This window comes from Anser anser (genome assembly GCF_964211835.1).
Source record: "Anser anser genome assembly, chromosome: 15".
NCBI classification, from domain to species: Eukaryota; Metazoa; Chordata; class Aves; order Anseriformes; family Anatidae; genus Anser; species Anser anser.
In genome coordinates, this window is record NC_139736.1 from 5,449,965 (window position 1) to 5,468,973 (window position 19,009).

The 19,009-nt window shown below is 44.3% G+C and overlaps 1 protein-coding gene across 5 annotated transcripts in view; it reads left to right on the forward strand.

Annotated features, from left to right (window-relative positions):
* The window catches only part of MAD1L1 (mitotic arrest deficient 1 like 1), a 353,458-nt gene that overhangs the window by 234,275 nt on the left and 100,174 nt on the right, over positions 1-19,009 (forward strand). The window contains exon 17 of one of the 5 annotated variants that reach the window (XM_083800617.1): positions 1-19,009. This exon is cut by the window's right edge and continues 12,213 nt beyond it. The exons of the other annotated variants lie outside the window; for them this stretch is intronic. Within the exon in view, the coding sequence (XP_083656743.1) occupies positions 1-62 (62 nt within the window). The 3' untranslated portion in view covers positions 63-19,009. 5 annotated transcript variants of the gene reach the window in all.

A 19,009-nucleotide genomic window follows, 5' to 3' on the forward strand; every position in this document is an offset into this window, starting at 1 on the left:
TGGCTGCTGCTGCCCAGTGCCCTTGTCTGTCATCATACCCCCGAGCAGCCTGGCACATCTGATGCTGCAGAGGCGCGCGGCTGACACTGCCCCTTAAGCCCGGAGGGGAGAGTGACGGTCAGGGGCAGAGGAGTGCAGAGGTGAGGTCAGCTCCGTGTCTCTGCTGTTGATGAATGAGCCCCTGAGGTATCATCTACAGTAATTAGACCGTTTCTTCTTGGGGAGCGTGTTTCTCATGTATGCCTCCTGTGATTTGTTATTCATAATTATTATTCCGCTGCCTTTCATGCAGTTGCTTTTAGCGGCATTTCTGTGCTGGGATGTTACCAGGTTTTTCTTTAGCTCATAGGGGATGCATTTTTAAAGCTTCTTTCTCTTCTGCCTTTGATTCTGACAGGAAAACAAACAGCTCCCTGGGTTTCAGTGCGTTTCCAGCCTCTCGTCTATGCGGTGCTTTTTTACCTTTTGCCCCAGTCCTGTGCTACATCATTCTGACTTCTGTTCATCAACTCAGCTGGGAGAGAGCATCAGTTGCAGAGCCTGGCAGGGTCGGAAATACTTTGGTGACAGTCTCTAGCCATCATTTATCACAGTCACAGGAGGGCCCTCCAAGTGCCTGTAAGTGCATTTGGAAGTGGTTCCTGTATACAAAAACGGGAAAAAAGCTCTAAGTGAGGGATGGAGGAGCCCTGTGGATGACTGTCTTTGAGACCGGGGCATGCTTATAGTAAGCCAGGTTATACAGAAAGATTTTTTTTTCTTGTATTTTGTGTACTTGTGAGCATCACTGTCATGCACAGGGAATGTTGCCATAAGCAGTCTTAAACCCTCCTTTCTGCTGCGGAGCACTCAGCAGCACGGTCTGATGTTAAAGACTCCAGGTATATCTGTTGGGATGTGCAAGAGATGCAGGGGATGGTGTGGCACTGTGACTGCAAGGCGCATGGGCATGTCTGAGCTGCCTTTAAATGAGCTGACTGCCAGGCTTGGTCACCTTGCTGGGGCAGGGCAGAGCTCACGGCGGGTTAGGGAACAGCTCATCGAGTGTGCTGTGCAAGCTGCATCTATTTTTGCGTTGACTCCGTCCTGCTTAGCTCATGCAGCAGTCCCAGTGTGGATGTGACAGCTGTTCTAGGAGGGGTTTAACAACACGGATCCTCATGGCCAGAAAACTTTGACTGTCTTTCTTGGAACGAGAAATGGAAGATGAAGCTTTCACTGTTGTTTTAAGATCTCAACAGCTCTGCCCACAGGAATGGCAGTAGTGGAGAGCTGCCATGTGCCTTCCATTTTAGTATATTTTCAAGGTGTGAAATCAAGAGCTTGTGGCAGAAGCTCCCTCAGCTCTGTGTGTCATTGTGCAGTTGGCTGCCTTTGGGAGTGAGGTTTATTGTGCATAACAAGGGAGCAGTTTTCAGGGAGGTTTGTGGAACTGTTTCTGTACTAAACAACAAGATTTTGAATTTTCTTGCACCCCTTTCTGTCAGCTGCAATACCTCTATCCCTGTTTATCCAAGTATATGTTTATGTTTAACTCATTTGATCAGTGCATCCAAGGGGCAAATTCAGTTCTGAACTGTAGAGGCAGGAGGTTCCTCAGTGTTGAACGGGATGAGGGGAGACTGAGGACTGAACGCCTCTCAGAGCAGGAGGTGTGGATGAAAGTGGGAAGACAACAAAGGTCATACGTAAGTTTGCATTTTGCCTCTTGACAGATAAAGGTAAATGTAAGATTTTATCACCCCGTTTTGCCGTACGCCCTGATTAGCTTATTGGCACAGGTGAGGAATTTGGGTGGCCTGCAGCGAGGCAGGTTTGCTACATTCAGCAAGCTTATGGGATCTGCAACAATTGCACTTCATGTTCAAAAGATTATAATTGCACCAACCAAAAAAGGTATTAAGGATGGTGATGTTGATGGTTTTGATAATAATGTATTGGCCTTTATTAAATTCATTCACTGGACTGGAGTGCAACACGTTTTTTCTGATCATGGTTCCAACTCCTGGATAGGTAATAAGGAAATTATTACTGTGGACGTTAAAGCTCATTAAATGTGACTCTATTAAAAATCAAGGTTATGCTGGACTTTAAATCTTTTTGAGCATAACCACTGGAGGCTGCAGCACAAGCTGGCAACTTGCCACGTAGTTCACTGGTCCTTTTCTTATTTATGAAGTAATAGTCTCTATTAAAATCAGTACCAGGGCTGTTGCAAAGGAGAGGTTTGGACAACACGAGCTATAACAACTTACTGTCCTTTTTCAAAGTGTAAAAATTGCACGCGGGGTTGTCCAGTATTAATGGGGCAGATCTGTGGCAGCCCCATTAAGGGAATGGGCTGTAACTTTATGGGTGTTTTGTTTCTCTCCCAGTGCCTCCCCTGGTCTGGGTTGTGTAACAGAAGTGTGCACCAAGGTCAGGCTGCCATCTGGGGAGTGTTTCTGAGTCCTCCTGCCTCTAAAACAGGGATGCAGATTGCAACAGCTTTAGAAAGGTGGCACGCAGAATCGCTGCCCAGATTTGGAATCTGTTCCACTGCTACATTTCTCTTTCCTGTGCTGTTCATGCTCCCTACAACGCCTTTTGTATTTCAGGCTGCATCTTCTGCTTTTTTTTCTTCCAGATCCATATCTGTATTTTCTGTTTCACTTTGGGCCATTTCTGTTTAAATCTTCTTTTTTTGTCCTGTGTGGTCCTGGTGGGACTCTCAATTGTTATTTCTGGCACTGCCAGAGGTGGAGTTCGGTCTTAGTTACAAGCACATAAGTAGGTGGCGGCAGCAGCTAGTGGGCAGCTGGCAGAAGTAGTAGCTTGTCTGTTGTAGTGAAGCATAGGCAGAAATAAAAATGCTTCAGGTGCAGATTATTTCCATTTGTGATATCATCTTAAAAGTGGTAGCTTTGAGGGTAGGAACGAATGGCCTGTGGAAGCTGGTTCCTGACCGAGGACTGCAGTAACACAGGTTTTCCACTGGCTTTCGTGATTTATTGCTATCCCAGAGGGACAGTGGTGCATTCCCTTCTTTCACCCAGCCTCTCCCCATGAGAAAGAGGAAAAGTGCTTTTAATATCCTTTCTATTGAGAGACAGGCTGGCACCCCAGCAGAAAGGAGGGTGGGGAAATCAACCTTGATTTCAACCATCTGTGGAGAATTTTTGGAAGTGAACTATTTTCCTGAACATAATCCCACCTAAAAGGAAAGCTATTCATCAATCTTAATGGCTTCTGTGTTCTTTCCCTCTTGTTAGAGAAAAGTAGGAAAAAGGGGTTCTTGATGAAGAACTGGGGGGGAATCTCACTGTAAAGCAGGTGTTGGACCCTAACAGAGATGCTACATCTGGTGCTCAGCGAAGGCTCTCTCCAGCACCACAGCCACGTCAGGGCCTTGTAAAAAATGTTATTAATTGGAATTAAATTGGGTAATGAATTAATACTAAAATAATCTAATCCTGTTGAAGTGACAAGCCAGAGATGGTAAAATTTGTCACTGTCCCAGCGTGCTTGTGCTTCTGATGAATGTGTTTCTGAGCACAGAAGGCGACAAAAAAGGAGCAGATGGAATTTAAAAGTTGCCATTCTCCATCCACAGTTGGCTGAGCTGTTGGTGCTTGGAAGCCTTGGTGCTACCATCTGTGTGTAGGAAATCCACGCAAGATGAGGGCTGCACCTGCAAATGAAACCTGAGTCCACCTGACAAAGGATTCTTCTGTGACCTTTGGTGGTGGGTGCGCATGTGGAAATGCAGCATCCGCATCCCCCTTTGTGCTGAGCATCTTGTGGGTTGAACAAGGGTGGGCAGCTGGGTGCACAGAGAGCAGCTCTTTCTCCATCACGTAGCACCTCTGAAGTGCCTTTTCGTAGTGCAGAAGGGATTCATTAGGTGACTTTTGTCTCTTTAATGGAGATGGGACAATTCCTCTCCACCTTTGTACCAAAGGAATTGCCTTCTGTCTGAAGAAACACAAAGTGAAGGTCCAGGGCGTTTGCTGTCTTCAAATGTTAAGGGACTTCTGGTAAGAGCAGGATGTTAGCCTTTGTGCCCTGCTTGTATTTCAACGAAAGTAATTGCTTTCTGCGTATCCCAATTTCCTCTGAAGTTTATAAAGAGCTTGTCTTTGCCTCCAGTGTTTCGCTGTGTGCTGATGAAGTTCACAGTTTTTGTCCTCTTTTGCTCCAGAGATGGCTGCGTGTTCCTGTTGTGGAAAAACTCATTCCCTACTGCTGCCTGCATCGCAAATGTTGCATGGTTTTAATGTGCAAAACACAAATGAAACAGAAAGTAGCACACAGGGCGAGTATTATTAGCAGCAGTTGTTGGGAGCCGGTTTGCCTGACCCGCTCGGAGCTTGCCTGCCTTCCCCTGCTGACCTTGCAGCTGAACAGCCGTGTCTCCCCGGGGTAATCCCCTCACCTCCTGGCTAGTTATTCTCATTAGTGTTTTTATGGGGCTACTTTCTCTACTGCAAGACATTTAGACCAGTCTGGGACCTGAGTAGTATATTAGAACTGGGAATGAGCTGGTAGTTTGAATAGAGCTTGCTTTGATTTCCTTCCTTACCGTGCACGTTCCTTTGTCCCAGCGCTGCAGGTGGTGAGGTGGGGCTGCTGGATGTACCTGCTTTTCTAACAGCCTAGGCCCTCCTGTACTACAGTGTTGCCGTAGTTAGTGGGCAGAGTCTATAAAGCCCTTTCACATTACAACGCTGTCAATAGATTTGGGCAGCCCAGCCACAAGGGGAAATTACCTTGAAGCCTCCATGTGTCCTGATCCAGCAGCGTGGCCTTTGGTGGGAAATGTTCCACGCTGGTGAAGTCAGTGCATAAAGAACCAGGTTTCCTGGCTTGGACAAACATTGTAGTACCTCAAGAGGGCTGAAAGAAATGTTCTTGGGTTAAAAAAAATACAATATTGCTTTTATCATATATAGCATTTGTCATCCAGATAGATTCCCAGGGTTTGTTTTTTTTTTGAGGTAAGGCAGATAGGAAGTTGTGCAGCACTGGATGTATCGAAAGCAGTGTGCCCTGCCTGTGGCAACATGCCATGAGTCTGTTCGACAACAAGAGACTTGCCCCTGAGCACCACTTCATCCGAGTGCTGTGAATGGGCAGAGCGCAGGCAGGCAGACAGGGGTTGCTGCCCCAACAACTCCCAGAGGATGCCCGAATCCTGCAGCAACGTGTGACACTGTGCTGGGAGGTGCCGCTGAGACATCGCTGGGACTTGCCGGCTCCATCTGCAGTCCGCGGAGTCAGAGGTTCATAATAAATCCTGTAACTTGGTTCTGTTGTAGCTACTGAGTATGTAAAACTTGCTGTCAAAGGTTAGTGCACGGACTGTTCTCAGCTTCACAAAGAGCAGAGCTGTGAGTTTTCTTTCTTGCCCCTCTTCCAATTCCTGTGTCGTGTTCCTGGAGGCCTTGTTTTTTCTGCTTTTGTAAGAGGCAGCTTGTGAACCTGCAGAATACCTATTGCATCTCCAGTGGCTCTGAAGAGTTTTGTTTTTTTTTAAAGCATCTCCTACCCTCTTGCTAGGCATTGTGTAGAAGTTAATTAAAAGTATTTATTAGAACCCTTACTCCAGCGAAACAAGGCCGCTTTACCAAGAAAGAACTGGTCATGTAAGTTGAGAGGGAGGAGGAGATGGGAAAAAAACACAACAAAGTGTGTGTGATGAGAGGACCGAAGTTAAACACTGAACTATGAGAACATCTGCAAGGATTTCTGTAGCAGTCTGAGGAAGAGGCTCCCAAGGGGAAGGGTCTCTGGACTTAGAGATCCAGACTTGAATTTGATGATAAGGGAAGTGAGTAGCACTGCAAGAAAATGCTGCTGCGGAGAATGTTGCTGATGTTTCCTAGGTGGATGCATTTTATTAATTCAATACCAATGCAGTAAGGTCATGGTGTTACATCTGAAAGGAAGGGCACTTTGCTGAGGCAGGCAGGGAAGGCAGAGGTAGCTAATGTCTAGGTACAAATAGGCAGGTGGCAAGTCTAGAGGTATCGTGTGGGACCAGATAAGTCAACACAAAATGTGCAGGCATGCCTGGAGAAACCCGGGCTGGCAGGGAATGTTCTGTCTCCTCCTGGCTTACTGTATGTGGCTGTAGAGGAGAATCAGTAATAAAAACAATATTTTTAAGCCTGCTGCCTTGGGTTTTTAGTTCCTAGTCCATCAGTAGCTGAGTGAACCACGAAGCAACCGTGAAGATGAATTGTTCTTGCTGCCAAGCATGTCCCTTCGAGTCCCCAGACGTAGCTGTGTTCCCCTGGATGTGACCGGGGGAAGTTCAGAGCCTTCGCGAGGAGAGAAGTCAGTGAGCAGTGTAAGGACTTGCAGCCTTTCCCTCCCGTATTTTAACCCCTTTCCTCCCTCCAAATCACTAAAACACCATTAAATATGTACCGCATGGAAGCTGCCACATTGCAGGAAGCACCATTCCTGGCCCTAGTCCTTGCATATCCCATTGGGCTGCCTGTTTCTTTATCATCCAGAAGCAAGCCATCAGGCTGTGAAGCTCGTGGGTCTTGGTAAACTTTGGTAGCCGCATTTTCCTATCTAGGTATTTGAGTCAGGCTCCCCTTACTTGGTTGTTGCCTTCCCGGGACTGTGTAACAGTCAGGATGCTCCTGCTAGATGTCTCCAGTCCAGCAGTTCTCCTGAGGAGAAGGAAATGCAGTATTATCTGCAGCTGCCCTTTGGATCCTGTGGGGTTGTGATATGAGCTGCCTCTTAAAGCAGTTTGCATCACAGAGCAGCTTTTGATTAGCAACGATGTGCCATAAGGCCTCTGGATGTACACAATTGAAAATGCTCTTTCATTCATCAGCAGGATTGAGAAGAAAGGCTTGTGCTGATGTCTCAAATTCAGCCTGACACGATTTCCCTGACTTTAGAAAAACCAGCCTGCCAGCCTGGCGGAGCGCTCCGGCAGGGGAGAGCCTCAGATCTTTACATCTTGTCAATGTATTGTTTCTCCTGGAAATTAAAGCTTGACGCCTTTGTGAACAGCAGCAAGTTGTGGGAAATGTGGTAGAGGAACTTTGTAACGGGTGTCGAGGTTACAGGGAACGTCCTGAAAAGGTTGGTGCTGGCAAGGTGAATGCCCCCTTGGTTGGGGATATTTATTAGATTCAAGAAGGATGCAGCAGTGGGAAAATACTGAACATATTTATTCTTTCTCACTCAACACTATTTGAGATGGTGGCATTCTTGTTATGGCAGGTTCATAATGGAAAAAAATTACTGAATTTGCTTTTTTTTCTCTGGAGCCCTCATTTCAATTTCCAGTTAGGTATACTTGGCTGCGAGCTGAAATCCAACTGTCTTCACAAAATAAATAGGGACTCCTTATAACTGAATCCCAAATGAGGTGGGGTGAATGTGTAGAGACTGAGAAACAAAGTCTCTACTCGTTCCACATTTTAAAGGGGGATCATGTGCAACTAAAATTCAGAAGCCGAAGGAGAACTGTGTATACGGTCTGGATTATCTACCCATCTCTCTGTGGGAAGCTGTTTTCCCTAGGAAATGCTGTTCTTCAGTTGTGTTCTTGATTTTGTTTTTCACTTACCCTGATTATTTAGAGGCTGCAAATGAAGTAAAAATAAGGCTGTATCAATACTCTAGAGCAGCGGCTGTATTTAAGAAGTTTATATTTGATGAGTAAGTTGATGACATTGCATTATGTGAATTTGATGTGCAAACTTGTCACCAAAGTGTAAACATAGTGACAGCAGGACCAGCAATTCCCAGCCTAATCAAGTAAGCCGAGTAACACATTCTTTGAGCTATAGAGTAATAGAGACTGATTTACATATTAAAATGAGAGAAGCTACACAGATCCAACAATTAAGTTGATATTTTAATTGCCTAAAAGTCAGGAGATTCGAAGTTATGTTTTCTGCATCAGTTCATTTGTCACCCACATGTATTTGTAATATTTTCAATGGCTTTATTTGGTATGAAACTAATGTGTCTTAAAATACATGAAATGTTGGCCATGGAGGAAAGGGGAGCTTTGAATCTGCTGGGTGAGAAAGCAGACTCAGTATCTGAGGCCTGGCCTTTCTATAAAAGGTACAAACAAATTCCAGGTAATTTCTTTTCTAATATTCTAGAAGACGTGTTGGGATGGAGAGGGAGCTATTTTCAAATGCAGTGGAAAAAATGCCCATTGATCTCAATAGACCTTGAATTATATCCTTAACTTCTTGTTTTCTTTTTAAGGAATAAGCTTTATTTAATTGCAAATTCACACAAGTGCACTAGTACCACTAAGAATTGCATCGATATATGGATTCTGTCGGTGGTGTTTATGCTGGTTTCACAGTACTGATCTTGCATTCAGATAAGCGAGCACATGCACAGCTCCCCTTATCTGCCCGTGCTGATGTGCTGATATATGAATGCTCGCGCCCTGCATTCACAAAAAGCTATTCACATGCCAAGTCAGATGATTTTTTTTTATAATCCTCTTTGAATTAGACTACAAAAAGAATGTGTTTGAAAAGGTTAACTAATGGATACACTTTTCTTCCCGATGAGGAAAAGAAAAATGGTGAAGTGCTGAAAAATGGTCAAGCAGAGTTTTGATCAGGCTTTTCTAATCAAATACATTTTAGGCAGCGAGCAAGTTGGAGGAACGTTAATCCATAGAGGGTTTATCTGGAATAGAGAACATTCATTTGGAAAACAATCAGTGTATAAAAACAGGCACTTGTAATTACTTTGCCATCTTAATCATGGCACTGACATCAGTACCGTGATGTGATAATGCTATGATAGCGTTTTGAATGTGGTGCTACATAGCAATGTAAATAGGGAAGGAAAGCATCCCTCTCTCTTAGGATCTTCACACCTGTTGAGCTGGTTTGCCAACGTCTGGGTATGCTGGGCAGCTTGTCCAGTGGTTACAAACAGAGGTGTCCAGAGGGGTGTCCAGAGGACGAGTTGGAGGGGAAATTGGGTCCAAAGCATCAGACCCCTGCTGGGGACGAGCTGGGCACTGCACCCTCTCTTGTAAAAGGCTGTATGCTTCAGCTAAAGTGTGGAGAGGCAGCTTCAAACTGCAACACGCACAGGATCCTAAGCGAAAAGGCCTCATTCCCTCTCAATTTGTTTGAAAAAAAAAGCCAAAGCCATGCAGTCCCCTTGGGAATCCATCGGTGGCCAGTGCAGAGACCTGAGCACTGCTGTTGTGAGCTCTCAGCGTGGCACAGGTCAGTAAGTAGGTAGCATCCTGCGTGGCGCTGACCTGGGTTTGTGCCAAGGCAGTGGAGGCAGGGGGTTAAATCACAGCAAGACTTAAATCTCAGGGGACAGTCATGCCTGTCCATCAGGGATTTCTTAGCAGCTGCCAGCAATCCATTATTCAGACTAAACTAAAGCTACCCTGTATTGTTTATGTAGCCACAGCAGCTGATGCAGTCTTCACTTGCTATTTCAGTGTTTCCATGCTTTTTCCACTTCATTGCCAGGTTATCTGTCTTGAGCTGTGGTTAGATAGCAGTAAATCAACCCAGCCTCTATTAGAAAACAGCATATTCGTCCTTATGTATAACCAGATCCAGCTCAATGGATGAAAATCAGATTGATGAAAAGCTGCTTGAAATCTGACTCTGAATTGCCTTTCACTCACTGGCTAAGTAGGTTTCTGTCTTCGTTGAGTAGAAGAGTCTTGATGCATCCTGCTGGAGTGCTGTAGCACAGTGGATCATTCGGTAGGTATGTGGCTTTGTAAGGTTACCTTCTGCAATGATCAGATACTGTTACAGGTGTGCAGCGGAGGTACTTAAGTTAAATAGAACAGAGGCTTCTGCAAGGAAGGGCCAGAGGCAGCGGCAGCATCCACCTTCAGTAGAGACCGTGGCTGTGTCATCAGAGCTCTCACCGCTAGTGGCATCAAAGGCAGCACGCACATCTGAAAGATTCAGCAAGAGTGCTCTGAATAGGCTGATAATGACTGCGTGTGATTCCTCTTTTAGACTGCCATATTGCCATGACTTCACTGAAATTAGGCAGAACTTAGGAGAGGACGGGTTTCTGTCTTGTTAGACAAAAGTGGTACAAATAAACCCTAAGTTAGAAATACCGAGGTTAGGTCTGCCTAACAGGCATGTGCTAAAAGTAATTTCATCATCAGGCACCATTTGAAATAAATCCTGGTCGGGTTGTTTCCATGATAATGTGCCCTCCTCGGTACATGGGAAGTGTGCCAATGCATTTGTAAGCTCCCTGCAGAATGTATTTGGACTCCCATGGTGTCACAAGGGGTAGTGGAAATTACTCTTCACTTCCATTTCAAAGCACTTCTTTCTGCTGTAGGATCCTTCACATTTTACAACATGAAAAAAAAAAAAAAAGAAAAAGAAGGGCAGTATTATCCCGTGCCTGTATTCCTGAATCCCTGAGAAGTTTTTGGTGAAATGAAAGATTTTTAAGCAAGATGTTCCCATGTATGTGAAGTCGTTTTCTGCAAGATGATGTCCTCAACCAAACGGAGAGGACAATTGCAGCACTTGGCAATAGATTCAAAGCTAATGGCATGTTAGTTACCTCTCAGGTAGCTCAGAGTTCTAGGTTGCTAACCCCCGCAGTTAGAAATAAATAAGGAGAAAAATTAGAAGTGCTCATATCCCACTTATTGCAGCATGTTAAACACTGCTGTTCTCCTCTGTCAAAGGCGGCGTGAGCCAGGCTGTTCCATAAAATCAGGGCAAATGAGCAATTAGCAAGAGGTACAGAAATAGTGTTTAGAAAGGTATAAAGCTGCTCTGAGAGCTATAAAATGTCTCTCCTTGTTTTGCGCATGGTTTAGAGTGGGAATGTTTGACACTTAACAAAAGCTGACTAATTCTTTGTTGTTTCCCTCTAATGATCAGAATTCAGGGGAGGGCTGTCTGTGACAGGCTGGAGAAGTGTTGCAATGAAAGTGAAGCTCTTTTTAATTAGAAAGTCCATTGGAGTATTTACTTTCATAGCGATCGGAGCGCTGGCTGGTTTAATGTGTCAGCAGTACTGACCAGTACGATGCAGTCTTGTCAGCGCAGGTTCTGTTTTGCTCTTCAGAAATCAAGAGGTGAAGTCTGTTCCAACAAGGAGAGTCTGTGATGAGAGAAATTATAACTGCAGCCAGCCGTGCTAGCGACTTCACCATCTGCTGTGAAGTCTCTGGCTTGAATTCCAGCACTTGTGGTAGCAGGCGTAATGATGATAATATTTTCCACTTCTGTAGCACCCTCTGTCCAAAGGTCTCCGAGTATGCTGGAAATACTAATTAAGACTCGCGGCACCCATGGGAGGCGGGCAGGAGCCTCCACGCTATCTTTTCTTGCTTGCAGAGTGTAAAGAGATTGTGCCACTAATCTTCAGGCAGCAATTCCTTCTGCTAGGCAGCTCTGGAAGAACTAAAACCCTCTCGTGCCTGTGGTAGTGCAGGTGAGCTGAAATCAGGGCTGTATTAGACAGGCTGTCTGGCTCACATTAACTGCTGGAGCGTGAGGTGGGCAATGATCTCCGGGCTCATAAGAGGGCTTATTGTGGCAGCAGCAGAGGCTGTGTCTGCAGTAGCCACTGCAGTTCCCTACACTTTTTAGTGCAAGTCATGGGTTAGGTCTTACAACTCAAGTCCAGTCCTTAATCTGTAGCCTTCTGAGGAAACCGGACTACTGCTTACGGTGAGACTGCAAGCTGTCTGTGCAGTGCTCTGCGGATATAAGAGGTCAGTGCTCGAGTCCCTAGCAGATGTGTCTCCTGCTCAGCCTTCCCGCGTGTGGTACGGTACTCGTTGCCTCGAAGCAGCGAGTGGAGCTGCCTGTGTACAGCAACCTGCAGTGAGCCTTGCGTGGGCAAAGTTGGAGGCAGCACCTGAACGGGCCTGCAGATAACACAGAGTCACCCCAGCTCAGTCTGTGCTCTGCAGAGATGTCTGGAATTCTTGTCCAAAGGGCTTTTTTCACATGGCTTAATTTTATTTTAATTTAGTATAACTTAGTCTTGTTAAAAGGCCAACAGGAAAGTGTTAGCTGCAGTCAGAAAGGAGAGGCAATGAATGTTTAATATTGTGTGGACCGTCAGGAAGGAGTAATTGCATGAGAAAGGGAGATATTTGACCACATATCTTTAATGCATGATCCCAGCACTCAAACTCATGGATTCAGGAGTTTGTCCCCACGAAGATCCAGGTAACATGCTCTGCAGTTGGGTGGAGTTGGAGCAGTGAAGCTCTTCCTTCCATGGAGTGCAAGGTGTAAAACAAAGCCAACAGTCCAGCCAAAGATCCACCATCTCTGAGAGGAAAGACACCATTATCAAGTATCTTATAGAGCCAGTGTATTTTTGGCTATTAAAGACAGTTATCCTCAAGAGATTTATACATAATGTTAAAATGAGGGAAGGTGGGGGGCAAACTCTTGCTGTGCGTAATTATTGCTGGGTACTGCATGCGCTTTCTCTATTATTTACTTAATCTTAAATGCCAGATGCTAAAGGGCACCAGTATCAATTAGCTGCCTAATTAGACTTGCAAAGAAATCATGTAATTTAGTTATAGGCGAATAAACAACAACAAGAAGACCAAAAAACAAACACAGAAGCTCAGGGATCTCTTTGCAGTCACTTTTAAAGCTCCCTGTGTACTCTGTTGGTTTTCATCACTTGCCCCAAACTCTTTGGAGCGCACCGTATCGAGGCAGGTGGCTGGTTGTGGCATCACCTAGTGCTGCACTCGGTGGAGTTAGCCGCAGCTTTCTGCATTTCTCTCCGAATTGTTTTAATTGAGTTCAGATCTGATGCTCTGTGTGAGAACTTGGGAAGTTCTCTGACCAACAGAGAAGATGTCGCTGCCTCTTTGTGACCTGTATCCTGATCAGCGCATGTTCTGGATGTTTAGTCTGGTGAAGACTACGCACCATCCCCTGCTTCTGCTGGGATGACTTCTGTGGAGAACCCATTTTTCTGTTCCGTGCTGTTTAGCAGGCAGCCAACACAGCACCGTATCTTTAGCAAAAAGAGCCCTGCTTGCTTCACTACCAAATAATAGGAAGCAGTGCGCTTTTATTCCATTAGTTCCCACTCGTATTCAGAAGAGTTTTCACAGGACTGAAGTGCATTCATTTTTGTTTCATCAAGGCCTACAACTATGTCTGAATCTTTATCTTGCAAATTGCCTTAACGGAGTAATAATCAATGCCTTGAGCTTGTGTATACACCAAGTTTTTCCTCTCTGTAGGTGCTGCTGCCTTCCTGACTGATCATTCTTCTGACGTTGGTATCGCTGTGTCAACAGCATGTCATTTAAGTGCCTTTGCAGCATCCCATGTTTTACAACTTCGCTTTCTTTCTGAGCGCCTAGATGCTGGAAGCTGCTGATATATTTTTTTTTAGATGGCCTGAAACCTTTCTGAAAACAAGGTGTTGTTCAGTTGCTCAGAGCTTTGTTCTTACTCCGCGCCCATGCTGTCTCAACACTGCTCTCTTCCTTTCTGAAAACAAGGCTTAGCCCTTATATAGTGCTTTATTTCTTCAAAGCACTGTATAAACATTAGCTAATTAAGTATATATAACATGCCCTAAAGTATGCTAACAGAAAACTGCAGCACAGCATTGAAGTTTCCAGGCACTTGATCCAGTGTTAAATCTGATTGAATCCCTAATTATTTTTCAAAATGCTGTGCCTAATGACATGTATCAAGACAGGATGATCAGAGTTGCAGCCAGAAGTATAAGAAGCTGCAGCCAAAGAGAGAGGGGGGAGGTCAGGTAAGTTCTGTGTTATTTCTAGAGTTATTTTGAATGTACCCAATAAGGCAATAAACAAAACAACAACAAAAAAAGAACAGGAGCTGCAGCTTTTGGATCTTTCCTGTTTTGATATATATAATCAGCTCTACATTTCCTGTTGAAATGTTCATTAAAATTGCAGCCCCTGTGATTATGCAGCTGCCTAATTCAAATCAATAGGGCTCCTGAAACAATTTCAGATATTTTTAAATACTGCTGTAGAACTTCCTTGTTTACAGTGTTATGATTAAGTGACTTTTTTCTAAGCCATCTAAAGCATTAATAAAAATCTCTTTAGCTTTTCTCTATTTTTTTTTTACTCTGAGCAGCTGCAAATAATGCAAACCTTGGTTTATTGCTTTATCTTAGTGCAGCGTGTATACTTGTGGTGATAACTAAATCAGAAGCCCAATTACACAGGTTCTTTATAATTCCTAGTAAGCCGTAATTGACTTCTTTTGTTTTGGAATCTTAATTCAAATAAATAAAATTAATAGAGCAGAAGAATGAATGGTACTGGGAGTACAACAGCCATTCCTTGCTTCCAGCTCACAAACTTTTGGATGCAACAGTTGATAATGCCCCAAAACTTTGTTATAACTGACACATGGCTATCCAGAGCGAAGACTGCAATGTTCAAAGGAGCAAGATACTTCAGTAGATCTCATGCTGATAGTGAGGTCATTTTAGTTGTACCGGAAAAATGCTTTCAAAGTATTTTCAGTTATTCTGTTTTGGAATGTTTCAGAGTGATGCTAGGGTTCTTGTGTGTTTGCTTGAATGACTTCAAGTTATTAATTTTTCACTTTTTGTAATAACTGTAATCCCTTTCACTGTTTCAAAAGCCTTGGCACAATTCTGCTGTGTTTAAGTTATACATATTTCAGGAAAATACCTAAATCAAAACACTGTGGGAGAGAGACTGGGTGAACGAACAGATGTTTACCATCTCTGACTTCGGTGGTTTAGAAAAAGCAAACACATTTCTATAAAAACTCAGCGTGGTACATATATTGTAGTTGCCTGTAGTTTTACACTTCGCCTCCCTGTGAAGGCTTTTTTTTTTTTTCTTCTTTTGCTTTTATTGCCTCACCCCAGCTGTAGTTAACTCCCTTGTTTGCTTGGTTGCACCTCCCCAGGGCACCAGGAGCGGGTGAGGAGGTCTGCACAGCTCAGTGCTGGCTCTCTTGCTTGTCTAAACCCTCTCTGAGCAATTTGCTGAGCTGGTGTTATGTCAAGCACTGGGGTGGCTAGGTATGAACAGATGTTTTAGTGCCATAGTGTGGTTGAACCCAGCTGCTATGCCACCACCGTTGTGGAAATTGGCCTGTGACCATATAGCAACATCCCTGGTCTTAAATGGGGGCATGAGATGATGTGCGGGTCAAAGGTAGCAAATGCTGATGGCCGTGCAAATCATATTGTTACTGGCTTAGGAGGAGAGTAAGATTTTACATGAACTCTTGATCTTCCAAATGTACTTGGTGCTGAAGAAGTAAGATTCAGCCTGTGGGACAGAGAAGTGAGTGGTGGTGTTTAGATATCCTCCTGGGCGCCTTCTCAGTATTCAGGACTGGTGCACCTATGGCAAGTCAGAGGTAAATGCTTTGGATGTGGACATGGGAAGGGAACTGGTTAGAGGAGGACAGGAGAGACCAAAGTTTTTTCCTATTTTCACGGAAAATAGATTGAATGTGATTTGGCCGCTGCACCTTAATGGGTAATCCCCACTCAGAAACTCAAATGAAAAAATCTGTAAGGCTAGGGATAATGCAAAAGGGTTTTTGTAGACTTTTCTCAGATGTAGAGTGAATAGCACAGCCTTTAATGATCACTTTTTCTTTGAGTACAGGGCTAATTCATTGATTTAGCCTAGTTGGGTAAATCTGTTTTTTGCTGCTTGCACATCCCATGCACAGAGACCTTTTGTGCATGTCATTTTTTTCCTTTCCTCACTTGTCCCTCAACGTACATTTTTCCTACACGTCTGGCAGACCTGTCCCAGCAGCACCCTTCATGCCAGCAGCACGGTGTCTGTGGCACTTGGTGTCATCGATCCCAGTGGGACAGTTTACACCAGCAGAGAGTGAGTCTTCTCCAAACCTAAAACTGAAACGAATCCTTCTCTTGGAAGACTGCAATGGAAGGGAGCAGATGTGTGTGCTTGCTCCCTGGGTGTGGTGAGTGGATCAAGAGTCAAGGCTACTAATACAGTATGCTCTGTTCCTGTACCAAAATACTCCCTTTGATGACTAAGCACCACGGGTCTTGGTTTCTGGACTGACCTTGTTTCAGAAAGGCCAGGTGCTGCGTCATGGCTCGTGTTTGCTTCAGGCAGGAGTTGGAGGTGGAAGAGTTCAAGCAAGGCTGAGAAGCACGGAGGATCTCCCAAATGAACAGGCCGGGAAAAAGGGATCACGAGACCGTATAGAAGGAATGCAGGTTGCAGTGGAAAAAGAAAAATTGTGGCTATCATTTGAGCCCGCTACAGCAGTTGGTATTGGCAGGGCTTGCTGCGATAAGCATGTCAGCCTCTCAAGGGATTCCCAAAGTGCTCTGTAAACTTCACAGCTATACAAAATATATACAAGGATTGCTTCATCCATCACTAAAACGCATCTGCAGCTAGAGCAAAATATGTAACTGTTTAGTGCCACACTGGAGCCTTCTTTATGGCAGCAAGTGAGAAGTGTCTTTTTAACCCGAAAGCGCAGGAGGGATGGAGGCGGGCAGAAGGCAGTAACCTGGATGCCACCTGTACAGGACGGGAGGCTGATGCCACAGTCCTCGCTCTTGACCCCATCCCAAAGGAAAAACGTGCTGCCGAGCAAGCACTTTGCCTCTTCTGTAATGGCCCAGGCCTAAGTTTCTTATCTTCTCTGAAAAATGGTGTATCCACAGCAGAGTGTGCTGCCTGCCGTAACCTTTGCTTCATTACTGATTCAGAGGGTGAGTGCCAGCTGTTGAATCCGGAGGCTGGGACCAAGGTAAAGGCCAGGATTGTGTCTACATACATAAAAGCTAGTGTAACCTCTTCTTCTTTCTGTAAGCACTGATACGTGGAGATGTAAAAGTTCACGTTTGTGACTTCTGTGGCCCTTAATGTCAGAGTTGTGAAGCAAACAGACAGGTAGGAGAAGGCAGCTTCCCCGTTGGGGAGAATCACATCAAGGAACTGATAGAGTTCAGGAGATGGTGGGGACTGGTATCCAGACACTGTTATTCTCCAGGGTGGAAAAAATGTTTCTGCCAGCAAGAGCAGACAATGCCTGGGAGCGATTTGAAAAGCCAGGCTAACTCCCATAGCTTGCTGGCCTCCAAGATAACACTTCTACTGTGTCCTGTATCCTACTGTACGTATTTCCTGCCTCTGTTTTTTCCAACTCGTGCTTACTTTCTACAGTCTCTGTGCCTCCAGCAGCTTTTGAGCTAACTTTGCACTTCTTCAAACCTTTTTTCCTTTTGTAGCTTGACTTGTGTGCCAGAGGACCGAATGCATTGCATCTGTAGGGAAAGACAGTCTCTCCTTCAAGACATGGACTTAGATACCTCTGCTGCATCTTAAGCTGAAGTATTCTGCCTCTGTTATTTGGGATTTCTCAACTGTTAAAACATCTCAGAACCTTTCATTAGTGAAGGGCCATTAGGTTGACAGGACCAGTTTCTCAGTCTCCCGTATTTACTCACCTGCATCAGTTATGCTGAGCATAATTATAATTATAATCCACTGGGTCGCTTGTGCTTCATCAGGCTGTTTTTCTCATTTTACCTCCAAGGCTTTGTTTCCTTAGAACTTTGCTGCAAAGCTAATTTTTTTAAAGCCATCAAATTTGACGCTGAGCTATGAATTTCACTGTTAAACAGGAAGATATCACAGGTCTGTGCTGTGATTCAGCAGATTCTGTGTTCTCAGCCCGGGCTGTCACCAGATCAGTGCTGTCGAATTAAGGAGCATCCTTGATTCTCTTTTCCTGAGCTCCCCTATCTGTAAAAAGGAGACAGTGCTAATCTCTCATTTGTGTAACTGTGTAATGTTTGTCCAGCACTTCAAAGATGCCAAATACAATAAAACTGCCAAGCGCTGTTTCACTAACAGTATTTATGATTTACACCAAAATGCTCATTTTTGTGCTAAAACAAGATCACCTGAAAGATACTGCAGTTGGATCCAAACCAAGGAGGGGGAGGAGGAAACCATCTGTTACACAACAGCAAAAATGTTTCAGGGCATTCGCCTGGGAAGCTCTGGGTGACGAGTTTGGAATATGAAGGCTTATTTATATGGATGGAGCTAATTTTCTCTAATTTATTCATTTTTCACTTAGGGAATTACCTAATCTTACAAGAGAGTCTAGGAGGAAAGATTCATTTATTCTTTGTCTCATTCAGCCCCAGGCATGCCTGAAGATGCTCTGCCTCTTCCAGTTCTGCTTTTTTAACTGATTCTATTAATGGGGCTTAAAGATTTTCTTCTTCTGGGCGAAAAGGGTTAATCTTTCTCTTTCCTTCTCACCCTTCTCCTCCTCTTTTTCTGGAGAGTTCTTTTTTTGGCGTCTCTGGCTCTTTCTATCATCTTCTCCCCCTAATCTGCCACTATCTGAAGAATTCATTACATTTCAAATCAGAGGCCTTGCTGCATACATTAGCAGGTTTTAATAGACTTGCCACGACTCAAAAAGGAGGAAAAAAAGAGAGAAGATTTAAAACTCTTGTCTTGCCGAAAGCAGACAGATTGACTCAAAAATGACTCAGTCAATAAAAGATGAGTTTTGAAAAGGCTTCCCTCCGCTCAAAGGGAGCTCGTATTCCAGCGAATTAGGTTTTTCTAAGCCCACTGTCAGAAATTAATAATACATACAGCATGTAAAATGGATTTAGCCCTCTACAGCCTTATACAAACATATCTTTGACTTGCTAAATGTGACACGACTACCAGGATTTTCCAGCCTTTATCCCAGGAGTTTGTCATCTCTCCAGAATGGTGACCTCAGTGGAATTTTTAAGCACCTCAAAAAACCCCTGCTAAATGAGATTTTCATTAAGAATATGTTTCTACTTCCCTCACTCTTTATCTCCAACCAAAACCCCTTTGTCAGAGCATTTTATTATTACTATTTTTGGTCAAAATTGTGCCAAAAGCTCTAGTTTTGACTCTCAAGCTACAGAGTCTGTTTACTAGGTTCTTTCAGTGTTCTTCCTTCGAAGGAAGGAAGCTGAGCCT